The 18,049-nt window shown below is 51.3% G+C and overlaps 1 protein-coding gene across 1 annotated transcript; it reads left to right on the top strand.

Moving 5' to 3' along the window:
• Window positions 1-430: 430 nt before the first annotated feature.
• On the top strand, window positions 431-3,665 carry LOC149810084 (uncharacterized). The gene is made up of 5 exons (XM_089994433.1): window positions 431-745; window positions 1,454-1,664; window positions 2,041-2,207; window positions 3,328-3,432; window positions 3,537-3,665. Exons 1-5 carry the CDS (start codon window positions 431-433, stop codon window positions 3,663-3,665), a joined length of 927 nt encoding a protein of 308 aa, XP_089850559.1.
• Window positions 3,666-18,049: the final 14,384 nt, after the last annotated feature.

Below are 18,049 nucleotides of genomic sequence, written 5' to 3'. Positions count from 1 at the left end.
CAGAGGCATTGTGCAGATTCTGAAGATGTTGTGCGTGGTTTTTTTGTCCTATAAAGCTTTGTTTGAGCGTCAGGAATTTCGACGCGCTAGAGGTTAGTTATCAAGGGTGTTCCGATACTCAAAAGGCTAGACAAGCTGGTTGGCGGAACCGTTAGCAATTTTCCTTTCAAGGATACCTTGAAGGAGTGTAATAGAAATCTCGCTTATTGGCTATATGCACTTCTTCTTACGTCACAATCAGCTGCGTTCGCTGGAACTTCTCGACAGAAACATTTCATACAAGAGCGCGGTGATGCATTGGCACATCATCGTGTTTGAAGTTGAAGGGACAACGGAGTAGTTTCGGTTTTACGAAACTGTCTGTAATAGGGAACAATTTCCATCTCATGTAGACGAAGGAAACTACGAAATTTTGGATTGGCGTGGACCCATGATGCCCCATGATGGAGGGCAAGCATCCTTACCGAGCTTACCAGAGGTGCAGAGGCGGAAGGGGGGTCGCTCCGGCTTCGGAAAACAATGCGAAAGCTACAAGCTGAATGCGCCGTCGCCATTCATGATTGGGTCTTCTCGGGAACAGTGGGAGCACGTCTATGGGGGTAAAGCTGGAGAAGCAGTGCTGCTGTGCCGCACTTCGCCAGGACCCGTCTACGCGCTACACTCAGGCCTCGGCAAACAGCAATTAAGTACAACAACATCTGCTCCAGCATTTTCGTGGAATGGTCATGGAGAAAGGGCGGTGAATGTGCGTTTTCATGTGCACCGAAGGGTCATGAACCCTGACAGCACAGCAGGAAAATTTGGCTGGCCGGCTGGACGGGCTGCGCCACGGTGCTTTCGCAAATTTCATGCGCCGTGCTAATATAACGTGCGTTAAATTCTAGCAGTGCCAGTTGAGCTCGCCAGTTACCAGAGTTGCACCATGTTGTTCTAGACTGAGATACCTGATCAAGATCAAGGTGAAAAATCATATTCTCGCCCACCGGCATTTGCCTCAATGACTGGGCGAACGTACGCAGATTCCTCTCAAGGGCAATGGCGTGCCCGGGCCAATTTACGGTGCATTGGCTAGTTTGGGAAGACAGCCTTTGTCCACTAGATGCTCGCAGCCCTCCCCTGTGATTAGCTATACGGAGAACAGATCGAAGGTGTGTCCTTATTGTAGAACTACCATACATACTGACCGATACGTGTCTTCACAGGTCATTAGGTCGACCTGGCACAGTTAAATCCCATGTCTACTTGCATTCTCCAAGATCCCCATCCCACCGATGAACGTCAGTTTGAGAAAACCCATGCTTCGTAACGTAAAACAAGCACAACATATCCCCTGTCAATTACACCAGACTGGGATCCACCGCGAGGATCCCAGACGTGATCTTCGTCTGCTTGTTGGATAAAAACCTACTGAGGTCAGGCAAACTAAGTTCGGCAGAAATCTGCCGCTTTGCAGGCTGCAACAACTGCACTGAAGCGCTACTTCAGCAAGGGACACCAGTCAGCGTTCCTGCTGACAGATTCTCCCAACCACAACTACCAGTTACCATCCAGCATAGGCCGGCAGGTGGATGCCACACACAGAAGTGCACCGTCAGCAGCATTTGGCAAAGAAAAGACTTTGCAATCGAGGCATTTGAACGAGATGGCCCAAATTCCCGGCCCAGGTGTGCTCCTGCAATCCCTATGCACTGATTTTTCGTAGCTTGGGAGGTGCAGCATGGTCATGCGTGGAATGTTCTTACTTCAGACACAGCGTTGGCATGGTTATGTAGATGGAAAACTATGAGCTAAATGTCAGGAACGTTGCTCTGCGGGATGGCGTTGGAAGACCCACAATTCTTTTCGAGGTCAATTAATTAAGCTCATCCACTCGATTGCACTCAATTAAGCTCATCCAATTTTGGCACTCTTGACTCTCTGCAACCTGACACATCTAGGCACCATGCAGGCACCGTTGCCCGTGAACATGGCAGCACCTCTGTAAACATGTACACAAGCCGCTGTGCACACCTTGAATGTGTGGAACCTTTCACCATGCAGGTGCCCATCCCACGTGGTCAGGTTTCGGAAAGCAGCAAAAGTCCCAGTTCAGTACCCTTCCAGCCCCCACCTTTGGAGGCGCTCGGGAGAAGCGGGGCAAGATGTACCTATCTAAAGCGCACGAAGTAAGAGGAAACGAGTCTCCAGCCAACTATGACATGCAAACGGTGTGTTCTTTGTGCAGTCCACATCCACCCACAGCTCCTGCATGTTGTGACTGTAACAACTGTGGCAACCTCACTCTGCAACTTCGTTCAGGGTCCGTCTGAGATGGAGCAGGATGGCAGACAAAATGGACGCCTTGCACTGTCTTGCACAGCATGATGATATTGATGATGATGTATCTCACTTCGGATGTGCTGTTTTGGTTGCTTTTTTGAGTGTTTCCTGCCATTGTCTATGTGATATAATGATGATGTATCTCTTTACAACACCACCGCGTCCACATGGACATTGGCAGCTCCAAGTACTCGTTGTGAGTACTTGGAGTGAGTGCTCGTGGTGGCGCCATCACCATCACCTGAAGCAATGGTACCTTGACCACTCCGATCTACCATAGCATAACCTGATCCCATGAGGAATGTGTACTCTGCGTAACCGCCGATCCATTTGTAACACTCGCCTCAGAGTGGGCGACCAGATAGGTCTGGTGCATTGTGCACCTCATTAGTGTCCTGAAGCGCTGTGCAGAAGTACGTGACAAGTGGCATGGGCAAGATGCAGCAAAGCTCCAAAAGAACGGCTCCTTCCTGCGGATTTGGCTACGGCAACAAGACGACCGTGCGAGTGAATGATACGCCTGGGCCTGGGACATATGATTGACTTTAAGGACCGCGTCAACTCAGCAAATTCAGTTACGCCACGAGCCAGAGCGTGGCGAAGCAAGGCGCAGAAGTGCCTGCAGTGGGAGCTGACGTAGCCCAAATGTCATAATAACCCATGCAGGGCACACGCAGTTGTCCCTCTGCCTGATTAGCACCGTTTAGAGCATGTTGCGATGCATAGGGCGGATAGATTATGACATGCAAATGCATATCACCTGGCTTTCCGGTACATTCTTGATTGTCGCCTCCGTAGCATGTGGTGGCATCGGGTTTCGAGTCAAGGCTTGTTCGGAAGATTGTCCTGGCTACATGAAATGCGTGACGACATACAGAACAGGGAGGGAATGAACACGTAGACAGAGTTGTATATATTTCGTAGGATAGAGCCACAGCCACCTGCCGTGGCTATCCCATGAAGTGTCATGTACCATGTTGTACATCTTAGAGACTTTCCTTGTGATAGCTGTCTTTCAAGGCCAGGTGCATGGCATGCTTACGGATTCAAGAGACACCACTGTCGCAGCTCTACAAGGTCATCACCCACTACTTGTACAGGCTCCTGGCAGTGGTACCCTAGGCCGTAAGTTTGGAGAAGAGGTAATGGTATTGCTACCCTTTTGACCGCTGGAGCAGTAGTCGTGGGCTCCAAAATTTGTGTGGGGGAGAGTGCAGGTGTTACTGCGGCCAGGGAGGCAGGGCGTGGTTGAGCCGGTGAGCACAGGTCAAACCTGCACATGTCTAGACGGCACCAACGTGCTTGCACGGCCTGAGGAATGTAGCATTACAGCAAGAACTAGCTGAATTAGTTGAAGGACTCAACGATATAGTCACAGATGCAATCAGTAGAATCCAGCATGGTCCATGGGCTGAGGAAGTGTTATGCCCAGTGATGTGTGGCCCCTTCATTCCTCATTGTGGGTGTTGTGTAGCACGAATGAGTGCCTCAGCGTGGACAGCCCATGGAACGCTTGCAGCAGAGTGCGTGTAGTCTTGAGCTACACAACGAGCAGTTCGACTTCCTACGTTACTTGGAGGAAACACAGCCTGCGTCGCACCAGCTGCAGCATGCAGTAAAGGGCATCCCGCCGAGGGACTTACAGGTAACGCAAGTGACAGCTCAGCTGACGGCAATGGCCCAAATTTAGGCTGTGCCTACGTCCACTACGTCTCAGCGGGTATACGCGCAGTTGTGCGACCCGTGTTGCCGGTGGTCAGGAGCATCGAGTCGGGCTGAAGACGCGCCCGATGCAGCCATGGACGGGAACTGCCAACAACCGCGACGGCATTGCGAAGAAATGCACTCCACATACGGAATGCAAACATGAACGGTCTTCCAATAAGAATAGAATGTTTGAATTGATGAAGTCACTGGGTTTTTTACACTGCCATCTCCCATCCCTACCTCTACACCAGGTGCATCGCTGGCATCTCATGCGATCTGTGGACACAGCAAGGAGGCACAGGAGGCCTATTGACATTGCAGCAAGACCAAAGTACATGTCCAAGACATGGTCTTTGATCTTGAGCGGGAGCATGAAGTTCCCCAGCGAGCATGGGATACCGAAAGCATATTCGCTGGTCACCTCATGCGTACGATGTGTTGGCACATGTCGTTGCGAAAGATCAAGCGCAAGCAAGGCTCAAGCGCCAGAGGAAGAGCCTCAGCACATGTGATACTGATGTGCGCTGACAGGATCTTATTGGTGAGTAAAGTAGAATGAAATGCGACTATATAAGCAATGCTACCTCAAGAGATAGCTCTAGCGGCGAGCACATATGCTTTTGCCTGCTACTTATTTTGCGCAACGGCTGTCAATGGCCGCTCTTGTCATTAGGAGACAGCTGTACTTGGATTGTTTGATTGCCACCTACATTCCATGCAGAAGGCTGGCGAACGCACTCAAATGCCACCAGACGCAAGCATCCGTGTGTTCGTGCGACCAGTTCATAAATTGTAATAATTGCATAGGTTCTACCTGCTACTGAATTCCGCTGGTTCCACTCAACACGCCACACCTGCTTTCCGGCCCTCAGGCACATCTTTGATCACGGCGGATCTTGGCATATGGGGTCGCAGCAGCCTGGGATGTCGATGGCAGCGCGGGTACATGTCTTTACCCGCCACCTTGCTCACGCGCCAGTTGCCTTCTGCTCGTCTATCGTCGGGAGTGGGAGATTTTCAGTGACATCCGCATCGTCTTCGTCCGATTCATCAAACGGCCGCCCGGGGTCGGCGATGGCCGCCGAAGCGATCCACTCCGCAATGAGCTTCTCTGCGTCTTCAGCAGACACCATGTCCTCGGGTTCAGAGCGCTCCGGGGTGTCGTGATAGTTCAGCTTGAAGCCCGCCCTCAAGCGGCCGCCCTGGTGGCAGATCGGCGAGTCGCCATCGAAGAGGTGGTGTGCCTCAAACTCCTTGAACTTCTCGATCATCACCGGCTCCTGCAACGATGCCTCCGAGAGCTGCTTCTGGAACTCACTCGCGTACGCCCCCGACCGGTTCTTGATTTTCCGGTTCATGAACTCCTCGAAGGATCGCGTCACGTAATGGAACAGGACGATCGAGTACTCGTCTGTGATGATCGAGTGGAAGTCCATGTTGCCCTGCAAATGGCCCGCGTACGAGATCGCCTGCCCCGGATTTGTCGTTACCTCCACTTCTTGGAGGTGAAGCGGAAGGCCGTTGCCAAGCACCGCTGGAATGCCCGGCCTGCACAGTGACTCTGTGTGTCGGCTTATGAAACGTGGGGAAATGCTGTTATGAATCCTGACTGGGCGGGAGTATATGCACTCTGCTGCAGGGCTCTCTCTACTTTGCATACAACGATGCCTACGAAGGGGTATCCCAACATCGTCCAGATTTGGGAGCGCTTACTGCCCTGACCAGGTCGTCGCAGTGATGCGCAATGCGTCGTAGCCGCCGATTGTGAGCACCTCATGCCGCAGCATGCATGGCAAGGACATCCAACACCAGAGGCTGTGCAGGGGCGGCCCCGCTATGGTCTCGCCTATCCCGCCCAGACCCGCACTCCAATCACCTGCTACCCGGGTGCGCATGGCGTCTTGCTACGTGCCAGAAACTGCATGTACTCTGATTCAGGAACATGAAGCAACGACGATGATGTCTAACGCAGGTGCAGCGACAAGAGACGGAGGAAGGCAGGAAGCGCACTGCAGGGTGCACTGATGTACGTGCAAGGGGCGGAAGATGACGTCAGGGTACGTCCAGTAGAGGTTCCCGATGCATTTCATCTGCTTGCTGAGCATGCCTGTGCAGCGGTCGTAAGACGCCAGCTGGCCAGCCACGGGCTTCTGGATGTGCCCACCGCTCCCGAAGAGCACCCATTGGAGGGACACAGCCCCCGTGTAGCGAAACCGGTCCTTCAAGACCGTCTTCAACGCATTGGCAGCCGGCACAGACTCCTGGCTGCACTCACACGCTGCCAACTTGCAATACGGGGTGCTGACACATATCTTTAGCGATACTTCTGGCTGCTGCAAGCTGCATCGAGGTGGTGCTACTGCGCGAGAATGCAGAACAGCGTCTGGCGTGCAAACAGTCCGCGACATTGAGAGACTGTGTTGTTATTTAGCCTGAGCTGTAGTGTTGTGACTGTCAATGTAGCAATTTAAGTGTTTGTTGAATCGTGTATAATTGCATGCTCCGTGTTCGACGACGGCCTGGTCATAGAAGCGCCGGTCAGCAATGGGACTCAAAACATAATTGCGGAGGGAACATATAGGATTCCCAAGTAGTTGTTGGAGTTGCCAATGTCCATGTGGATGCGGTAGTGTTGTAAAAAGATACATCATCATCACATATAGTTCCACTGCGCTGACTGGCATTTTGGTGACAAGGCTTTCCACCTAGCGCCAGTGCCTGCCATGCAACCATGCGTAACGGGACAGGAAGTGGACACCAAGAGGTGCGCAAGCGCAGGGTACAAGAGGCGCACTCTTTGAGGACCACGATGAACTCGTCGATGTCGACAAAGGCGAGCCAAGAGAAGAGTCCCTTCGTGCGCATGCCACACTCGTTGAACCAGTTGGTTTGCGTCGGATGCTTCGGGCCATCCTTGAACCCGTAATCCAGGAACCCCTCCCTGATGTACGGCTCCAGATACCGCAGCAGCGTCGTCGAGTTGCCATTTTCCCGCAAATATATCCGATCCACCCCTATGTGCCTGCAGCATTTGTGCCAACCGTCAGTAGTTGGCTCCAGCCTGCATCCCTCCTTACCTTGCACACTCTTGCCCTTCCAAGGCCAACAGGCAGTGTACCCACTACGTGCTTGACCGAGTGACAGCAGCTGATAAGAACGGCGGTACCAATCACCACTCTTCCATCCAAGGTTGTGCTGCATCGTGACATGGCTGGCAGGGCGCTTGCAGATAGGGCTTTCGTGGATGGCTTCAGACTCTCCTGTTTTCAGTGTGTGTCGCTCAGATGACGGTTGGTTTGCTCACCACTAAGTTGCCTTTCACCTGTCCGTGAACAAAATTGTAAATGTTTCTTTGAGAATTTTCGGTCTATTTTCGACCCCTCATGTTTGCATCACTGATCTCGCCGTAGCCAGCTCAGAGGGTTTGTCTAGTAGAGCTGCCGAAAATTAGGCAGGACAAAGAGCTATACCATGCATGCTGCTTATTCGCATGCATGGTGCCCGGCCTTGTGGACAACAACACACAGATGGCAACGCTTCTCGCAACTTGCCTGTGGTAGTCTATCCACTCCAGCACGTCCTCGGCACGCTCATCCTTCATGATGGCACACACAGCGATGGTGTTTTCCCAAAAGAGAGAGTATGGGGAGAAAACATCGCTCGATGCGAACACCTTGTTCACAATCTCCACGACTTCTTGCTCCTCCTCAACGCCACTTCTCCGTTTTATCCTGCAACTCAAAATCGAGCAATGACATGGTCATGGCTGATGAGCTGGCACCGTGCAAACAATGACCACTTGATTGATGAACTGCCTTCAGGAAAATCTCATGTGTTCCTGTGCAAACGCTTAGCACTCCGTGCACTCCTGGCTGTTTGCCAACATCTGCATTGTGGTGTCAACAATGGCGATGTGTCATTAGAAGCATTCCTGCGTTTCTATGCATGCTCGCAATTTCATGACAACATAGAAACGTTTTCCAGGCCATAGCAAAGCGCATGTCCTGTACACTGTATGCCTGTGTATGGCTCTCGAGGGTCACTTGATGGTAACAACACGGTCACTGCTTTTGAACATGCAGCCTGCGTCGCAGGTGACGTAGCACGTTGAGATGGCTCATTCGACCCTGCACTCACCACGAACGGCAATGGTGCATCCACACAGTTAACTGGTTCTTGAGACAGCTCACCTGCCTCCCATTCCCAGAAAAGTCTTGGACCTAGTGAGGTCCTCATGATGGTGTCGGGTGTGAAGATTTCGCACATGGGGGCCGCAACCGTGAGAGCGAGAACGCCCAGATCGTCAACCCGATTGACAGCATGAAAAAGAAGACGGCGAGCGCTTTGCGCACATTGTAGCGGGCTGACACCAGATATCTGGAACCATCCGGAACCCGAGGCGTTCGGGGTGGGCGGCTACCGAGCAGCATGCCATTGAAATCCAGAGGGAGAACCTGTGAATGCGTGTGAGATAGAGGAGAACTTGACGGTGAGGATTGCGCACGGTACCTACTCATCGGCAAGTGCCTGACAAGAGTGCACTCGTCCCAGCTGTTGCTACCAATCACGTCAATGGTTTCAACCAGGGCCCTCAGCAGCATGTAGCAAAGCACCCAGCCTCGGTGGTGCAATCAGCAGGTACCCGAGCAACAACAACTCCAGCCCTGCACGCATAGCACCCCGTCCAGTGAGGGTTGCCAACAGTGCGTTGTCGGGGCCCCATGTCCCGTTAAACATGTGTGCCAACATCCAAGGAGAACATGCGCCGCAACGTTGGATGGCGGTCACATCATAGCTGCCAGCGGCCTGGAGAGGTGGTACCTCTCTGCGTTGAGCGTACACCGCTGCCTGCTCCCAGCCATCAGAACACCGCATTTGCTATATAGAACCTGTCAAGGTGCGTAAATAGCCCTGGAATACTATCGTGTACCCATTGCTGTACGATATATTTGATGCGGAAACCTTGATGCGGCAACGCAAAGGAATCAGTAGACTACGTTCACAGGCTGCATGTGCAAAACCGCGCAAAAACACACGCATGACAATCCAGACACGGGAAGCTGCCCCGAGCAGCGAGATAAAATTAGAGGAAGCACGTAGTGTCACATACCTAAAATCACCCCAACGGAACTATCAGCAGGGTCACTGCGTTCGTCATGCACTTGCACATCGCTTGCATTGCGGGTCCGTCGCTTGGACAAACAGTGCATTGCTGTGAAAATGGGGCGACGATATTGGCACAAACGCGCATAATGCAAACAAACGCAATTATAGCCAGCAGTTGTCTTTCACGTTCGCGAGAGCGGGCTGACGAGGAAGGTAGAACGGCTGATACTGCAGGCATAACGAACCTCACGAATGCACTCGCAACCTCTCAACGAGTATCGAGGCAAGAAGATTGACACTATAAAAAGACACCTTGCCACACCGACGTCGATGCTCAAAATGCCTACGTTCGCGCTTCGAGACGAGTGCAAGTGCATGGAAACCTGAACCGCCACAATGTCAAATGACGTGAAACTTGACCTTCTCAAAGCTCCGCTTGACCATGCATTCTTCGAACCACACTTGTCGACTTGTTGTAACGTCTTTCATCGAATGTTACAACTGAAGCTCACCCTGACAACTTGAGTAGGCAGGCTCGCGAGAAGCATCAGCATCTACTGAGATAGATATATACATAAGTATTGAGGACACATGTGGCTGTTCAACAGGGATAGCCACACGCTTGGGCAAAACGTCAGCCCTGATTGCGCGCCCAAAGCATGGAGCCATGAACCGCACCTTTCTCATGAGACCTTTCCTAAGCCAATCAAAACAAACCTGAACTGGTAAGCCAAATAGATCAGCTGCGCTAGACCTGGGCAGGTCCACCTGCCTGGATGGTGACACCATGCATTGAGTTCAGGGTGTCGCCAGCCAGGGCAAACGAACAGACGTGGCCACTGACGACGCAACTGCCCTCTCTTGCCCTGAAGATGACCGCAGCTCGAAAAACCATATATGTTGACGCTTGAGTTATGAAGCAAAGCTGGCTGTGGCGGGCTCAATGAGACCTGTAGACTACTGCTCGCATAAGTTGACACAAACGGTTACCGCACGCTGCTTATGGAGACTCTACCGTGATTAAAGAATGTACCAGCACGTAGACGATACATAAACTCTTGCCGCGTGAGGATGAACAGTGATTCCTGTCAGGCAAGGGGTCGATTGCATGGGGTTATCTGTAGATAGTATGTATTCTATACCCTCGACAAACCGACATCACACTTGCTTTGATCGAACCACTATAGGTTACAAATGGCGGGGTAATTGCATGACTTCACTTACCAAATTCAAATTTTAAAGGCTTCGCCAGGAGCGTTGACCAAGCGCCGCGAAAATGTGGCTCTGACACACACAGCTCCACAGGGATCGACAACCGATGATCAATCACGCCTGCATGAAAGATCGCTCTTCAGCGTAAGCTCGTGCGCGCATGTCACAGAAGAGAAATGAAGTAGGAATCACATTGCGTCCACCATGGATCAGCGCCTAACGAATGTTGCATATGCGCTCCCGCGCCATTACTTGCAGATATTTTCACTTCTCGATTAGAACTTGTGCCCCGCGACCACACACGGCGTTGGCAGGACATTACTGCGTGTCATTCAATCGTTTTTCAACTACGAAAGCTGTGTGTGTCCTTAGTATCGGCCCTGCGAGCTTTTAGACCGCTGTCACATCGATCGGAGTCGACGGGATGTATAGAACGTGACGAAGTCGACGAAACGAGATCCACGAAACTCGCCTGCGCCAACCTTACAACAAGTGAGCTAGGAATGTATGACTCGATGAACATGGACTTCCTGTATCAGCGCATGCTCTAACGATAGCTGTGATCTGAACTGGTAAACGCATGAGGAAAATGTGCTAGCGCCTCTACTTGCCCTCGTGGCACCCTGCCGGCAGGCATCTGCATAGAGGCTGAAATACTGGGTGCATACAAGTCTAGTTGAATGTAGGAGGCAACACGCAGAAGTATCGTTGCGCTTGCTTGGACTAACAAGTCAGCATGCGTGCTAACCAAACCTTAGGAGGGGCCAACTCAACAACAATTTTGTTGGACGCGTCGCGCTTCTCCGTAAGCAAAAAAATGTCCAGACCCGGTTGCTTCACTTTGCCGCACGCTATTTTAACAAACAGGCCGATGTACTTGTCGCGCAAAGGACTCGACGCCCAAGGCAAACTTGCATCCTTCAGCAGCGCCAAGATCTTGGGAATAGTAAGAGTTCCATGTTGCACGAGATTGCTCGTGATGATCTCACGCATGTCCGAGTAAATCTTCTCAGGCATCTCTATCGAAGCGCTTGCCAAAGCAGCGGCAGGTGTACCATCTGCACCAGGCTCACACGCTGTGATGAACAAAAAACTTGACAAACAACACTTGCAACTTGGCAGACATGATGAATCTGCAACCTCCATTCATTCCAGCTGTGCATGCATGATACAACCTCGGGACGCATGCGACTCCGCAGCAAACATGATGTGCTTCAATTGGCAAGGTGTGGCCCTGAAAATGGATCATTTGGCAGATACCTAACGGGTAGGCATCCCTTGCACCCAGCAGTGGAACAACATGCAAGTACAGGCGTGTAAGGTGCATACTGGCGGAGGGCGGTGTAGAAGCTGCCAGCGGAGTGCCGTGCGCACTAGATGTGGCACTGACAGGGCGAGAGCCAGCGGCTTTCTGCCGCTTTGACGCAGTTGTATCGTCACTTGGCAGTGGTCGCTTGCCTGATGCTTTCCCAATCGGTTCCTTTGCAGTGCTCTTCTGCGCTGCTGAGACGGTTGCTGCTGGTTGGTCTGGCGGCGGTGAAGTTGAACTGGATCGCCGTGACATATCCAGATCGTCGTCAGAGAATTCATCTTCGTCATCAAAAAGCCCTGCTGCCTGTATGCTAATGGTACTGTCAGCATGCGTCCCAAGTCGCACCCTGCTCTGTGAGCCGCCAACAGATAGATGACATAGCCAAACAACAACGATCTTGCTGACAAAGCATGCTCGAGGGCTTCTGATGTGCCTTCCCTCGAGACCGCTCATCCAAAACAAGAGGACACCTGCTGATGGAAGCGACAAAAAGAGAACTCAAACAGAAAGGCAGATGGTGAACACGAGAGGCAACAACCCGCTGACATCTCAATATTGGCAGCCAGCTGCTCATAAACTGAACCACGCTATCTACTGCTGGAGAAGAGATCGACGTGAACGGGCGAGCTGCAACGGCGCATCAGCATAACCTAGCTCACGGAATTGAGGCACAGAGCATTACCTTGAGCTTCTTGCGCAGCTCTTTCTCGTCCTTCAGACGTTCCTGGTGATCGCGGCTGTCGCTCGGCGATGACGTCGGCATCGGCATCATAATCGTCCATCTCTTCGTTGTCGACGATGATCCCGTCGCGCTCCTTCGCGCGTGTGTCCTTCAAAATCTCATTCTCCAGGCGGTTAGCTTCGTTGTCCTCATGCTCCTTCTCCAACTCCGGGTCCACCGTCACGGCGAGGTCGTCGTTTGCGATGTCCTCTTCATGGTCCCATCCCTCGCCTGCACATGCCCCAACACGCAAGTTGATTACTCATTGATTCGGCACAAGCGAATAGCAGCTCTGCGTCGTGAAGACACAAGGGATGCAATAACCACAGGATAACAACCGGTCCTATTCACAAGACCATGCGAAATGGGCCATATGCCATGGGAAGAATGGTTTTGCCGCTCTGTGATAACTTTTGTCGTGCAGACGCTTCTGCCACTCCTGTCTATCCTCATGCTGCACAAAGTGCATAGCTGTATACACCTAAGCTCCACAGTGAGCAATGTGACGGAGCCCCTTACTTTGTTCCAAATTCCCAGCCTTGAATGCGACGCCTAACAAGCGAAGATATGAATCATTATCTGGGTTACAGATCGATCGACTGAGACGCAGAGGTCGGTGGGAGGCCGGAGCATTGGCTGCAGCAGGTCGCACGGGGGGGTGGGCTGCATATTGCTGGTTTGAGCTTTGGGACGTACTCTCTCTTCATCCATTTCCATCAGATTATCCAACTCCATTTCAAGAGTCTCCCCATCATCACCCAGCACATCGTCCACGGCCTTCGCTTTGCCCCGCTTGCCTCCTTTCACGTTCAGAAAGTCAAACTCAGAGACGGCCTTGACTTTGCCACCACGTTTGATGATCTCATCTTCCTCTTCTGCATTTGCAAAGCACCTAGATTCATCTCACCTTGTCGTGAGCTCTAACCGCATTGCTGGCATGAGGCGCCTCTGCATCGTTGACAACAGTGCTGTGACCTTCCTGTCCTGCCAGACAGCTTTCTCGCCTGGTATTAGCACAGCTTGCGAAGTCTGTTGAGGAGTTCCCAGCAGGCCAGAAACATGCCAAGTACCCATAAACGAGCTACGAGTGTATTCTCGTGGCAATCCTCGTGCTGCACCAGTTGGTATTAGGGCAGAGCACAGGTTTTACACGATGGTCCAGGCCACTGCCACTCACTCATGTGCGCTGTGTTTTGAATCGCGGCGCGACAATCAGGGAGACCCATTCCTAAATAGAGTGCCTAAGTTGCCCGTATCGCTTTTGATATATGTGTGTCAGGGCAGTGCTGTACAAGGCAATGTGTGTAAAACAGAAAGTCGCTTGACTTCGATGTGCCGTGCGATACATGAAAGCTTCCAAACGTACACAACTTGACCGACTCAGCGGAATTTTTAGCGTATGCGCACGTAAAATAAGTTTGGGTAAAAGTGTAGAGATAAGGTGCTGTGCAGATGAAGCATGGTGAGCCATGTGATGACAACTTTGATGTCTGATCTGCCAGTGACCTTTGAGTGAAGTGCAACTGGAACAAAGTCCTCGCACCTTCTGCAAACAGGCTGGTCCTGCTCTGGTCGCGCTTGGCCATCATCTCCTGGTGCTTCTGCCTATCCTTCAGTGCTTGCTCTGCCTCTTCGAGTGTTGTCTCTGAATTTTTGCGCTCCTTCTTGAAATTATACCACCACTCAATAGGGATGGCTGTGAAGGCCTTACTCTTCTCCTTTCGTACTAAGATGAAGTAGCCAGACTTCTCGGGTTTGCCTGTATGCACACGTGAACTTGCCATGATCGTCACACCACACGCCTGAACTAACACCTCAAGACTTGGGCTAAACGGGCGCCAACTGCTTTGCGCTGAAAATATAAATGCTCTTTATGGAGTATCCACCTGAAATGTCCGTGAGTAAGTGGGGGGCAATGATGCAACGGGTCTATGCACTTTTGTTCCCTTGCGCCCTCGGGTTGTAAGGCGCCCCTTACCACCCGACAACACCATTCTCTGCAAGCGTCGCGGGGGCTGGCTGACAATTGTAAGGGTTCACCAGCGGAAGTAAGCAACGGTTGACATGCGCATGCGCTTCGACGTGTACTTCTGCCGACATGCAAACCAGACTTCTGCCAGAGGTCTTCAAGCAGCGCACCATTAGCGCCACCCTCTAACATGCCTCGATATTGAAGGCCCTTACTGCTGCGCAAGTTATACGGTTGGAGTTCAGTCTTCTGCTTCCTTCCGCTGGTACCAGCATCAGGGTTTGGTTCTTGCTTCAATTGCCACTCCCCCATCGTCAAGTCCACGTTTTCCTGGATCCATAGAATTTGATAATAAATCATGATACAAAGGCAAATAGTTCTAAAGATGGTTAATCCAGGCAGGATGTATCCGATTTTCATATAAACATCCGTGGCGTGATGGACGTGGCAAGGCGATCGAGATTGCCTGGACCGGAGCGATGTTGTGTTGTGATCACTTGGCAACGAGTAATTTTTCGACCTTTCTTTATCAACATAAGCTTCAAAGCAGATTGTACATGCGTTTTGGAGCATGCGGACTGGGCACGCTTTGGGCTTAGAATACGAAGAGGAAGCAAAAGGCCTAGCGGCCCGTTCCCTTCTTCAACCACGGCTAATAATGTCCATTAATAATGGTACGTGGTTGCAAATGGGCGTTCGCACTAACTTGCCGCCACACACGGATACATTGCAATGGCAAAGGACAGGAAACGGACATCGCACCAGTGGGAATTTCGCCAGAATGTGCTTGATATCTTTGAAAGATGGGGTGGGGGCGACAATGGTAAGTGTATTCTGCAAGTCAGCCGTTCAGCGTTAATGAAGGTACCTGTAAGGTGGGCTATGCAAACGGGCGAGCCCCAGCTTCGTTGATCGTAACCTTTGACATTTTTTCACGTTGAAGCGTCAAATCAGCAAGCCGCAGTGCGTAAGAATGGACATGGGAAGGTCATTATCGAGTGCACCGTGCTCGAAGCGGTGTCTTTGCGTTCATTTCTCTCGAGACATCCAACTACATGGTATTGCAAAGATGCCTTATTCTTATCCAGTCTTCGAGAAAGCATTGAGCCTGATGCGTAGGAGAGCTCAAAAGTGGGGCTCTGCAGCGATATCTATAGATAGACTGGTCATCAGCAACATGACGATTGTGCCACAATCTGCTGCTGCCAAACAGAGCTCTGGTTGTAGTAAGTCAAAACGAGCCTCACATACGTTTGTGACGACAGAAAACCCTGAGATGTGACAGGTCGACACAGAATATATGTACAATGATGCTCATATCAGCAATACGCATTTCACGCCAGTACCGAAACTCTGCACCACCTGTCCGAATACGCCATCGTCTCACAGGGAACCATGGTGTTACGCTGTGGAATGTCTCTGCTGTCGCGGAAAGCAGAATTAGTATACGACGGCATCACGCCAGGCTCGCCGCAGCATGTGACGTGCAGCAAAATGTCGGGAACAATTCAAGTGTCGAGAAGCCGACTGCTTACTTAGCATGGATGCGTATACAGGTATGAAGTGTATTCACTCTTTGTTGCGCATGGTGTCCATCACTCATCGTGGACGCGTCTTCCTTCGCAGGCGTTGGCGCTCATATCAGGGTTTCATGTCGTGGTTTAAATGTAAACGGTGTTACCACAATTGCAGCGCAGCGATGTGCTTGAAAAGTTTGGAATTTCTCCAATATACCTTGAATGCTCTTTCCTGCAGCGGATTCGCTTGCGAATGTGTGCAACCACCAAGGTCTCGACACTGCTTGTTTCTGTGCTCTCCCCGTCCAATTCAGGTCGGAAGCCACGGTATATCGCTGAATTCTCAAAGTTGTAATACATGCTGGTTGAAATCCCTGTTTTGCACCTTACCGTGACGCTGAATGGCACCTGTGAAAAGCCCCATGTTGGCCTAAGATGCTCCATCTGTGACAGTGTCTGCTGTGATTGAAGGATTTTGCCCTGGTGGCAAGCCAGACATTTCGGCTGCAGCCCGGCCTGAACGTGATCTCAGGAGAGTCGGGATCTGGAAAGTCTGTGTTGCTGGCCGCATTCTCACAGGTGCTAGGAATGCAAGCCTCTGATGATTTGATTCGCGCCCCTGCCACTTGTGCAGGTACTGTTCCTAACCCCACGCTCACTGGATATGGCATGTTACACAGGATGCTGTTAACATCCTTGCTATGTTTTTCTGACTGTCAAAAGTAGTTGAAGCCATGCCGATTGTGTTGTCACAGGCAGTGTCATCTTCCAGCCATTGCCTGAGCGGACCCAAGCTTATGATGAAGTGTCTGACACATTGTACTTGCAACAATATGGTTTCCACGTTCTTCAGTATGCTCATTCGTCACTGCAACAATCTGGACCTGATAAGAGTGGATGTTGCCTGGTTCAATGGTCCCTTGAAGTGCGCATGCACACTGTTGACAAACGATCTTACGGCAGTGGGCATCACAACATTCAAGGACACTCGGCGTGGCCTTATGGTATTTTGGGCCTGGAAGTTATGATTTTTTTTTTGCCCACAGTGTATGTTGCAAATTAACCATTGAAATTTGTCATATTTATCTGGCAAGCCGATTGTGTTTTGGAACTGTTTGAATGCGGCACGGTTGGGCGTGCTGCAGTGGTGGAGGCGGTGTTTCACTTGGGGCCGGTCGCGAGTCAGACGATTGGGAGACTTCTCAGGGAGCTGGGACTGCCAAGCAGTGCAGTACCATCGCAAGGAGGCGGCAGGGTGCACATTCGGCGGGAGATCTCTTTTGTCGCCACCTCAGACTCCCCAGATTCCTCCCCCAACCCGCGCGCGTCCCGAGGTGAAATTCCCCACTTTGATTCTTTTGTAGTAAAACCTGAGGTGTTCTTGACCCAAACACGACGACGCTTTGGTTGCAAGTCTTTTGAGTGTGCCTTCTGAGTCATACATCTTTGGAGATAGCGGCAATCAACGGAGAAAGTGTGTGCAATGTGACCTCACTATCGAGGCTTCTATTGCGGCTTCTATCGAAATGGATACTGAAAATGTTTATGAAGGTATCTATTCAAATTCCTATGAAGGTCGCTGCCCGGCAGAGATCGCTTAGTCAAAGAAGGAGGGTGAGGGGGCCACTGACGAGTTGTGAAAGGCCTGGTTTTTCAGATGGAGTACACTTTGAGCAGTTTTAAACCGAGGCTTTCAGATAGCAAACCTGATCTCGTGAACTGCCAGAACCTGTTGATGAAAAGCGGGGCATGGTCTCTCAGAACGTGGTGAATCCAGTTGAAAGTATATGATGCTAGCCAGTGCCTAATCAAATATTTAGGCGGCCCAAAGTGTGATGACTCCATTCAAATTTTGGGTTCCAGTTTGTGCAGGTCAACATGCACACTTTATGGGCTGTTTTGGTGTGTGTGCATTACATCATATTGCGATAGTGACTTCACACACAATGACATGTCCAAACGATGATATTGCTGCATCTCAGAGATGATGTTGTATCCTTTCACAACACTACCGCATCCACATGGACATGGGCAACTCAAGTGCTACCATCACCATCACCTGAGGCATGCATGCTTGGACCAGCCCAGAGATGCATCCGTTATTCGAGGGCGGGCAGCAGCAAAATGCTTCCGGCGTCATGGGACAATGTGACTGTGCACTGCAGGTTCGCAAGGGGCTAACGGCA

The sequence above is a fragment of the Nuphar pumila genome, unplaced genomic scaffold (assembly GCF_984573655.1).
Source record: "Nuphar pumila unplaced genomic scaffold, dmNupPumi1.hap1.1 HAP1_SCAFFOLD_548, whole genome shotgun sequence".
In the NCBI taxonomy this organism is placed as follows: domain Eukaryota; kingdom Viridiplantae; phylum Streptophyta; class Magnoliopsida; order Nymphaeales; family Nymphaeaceae; genus Nuphar; species Nuphar pumila.
This window is presented reverse-complemented; position numbering and strand designations above follow the sequence as displayed.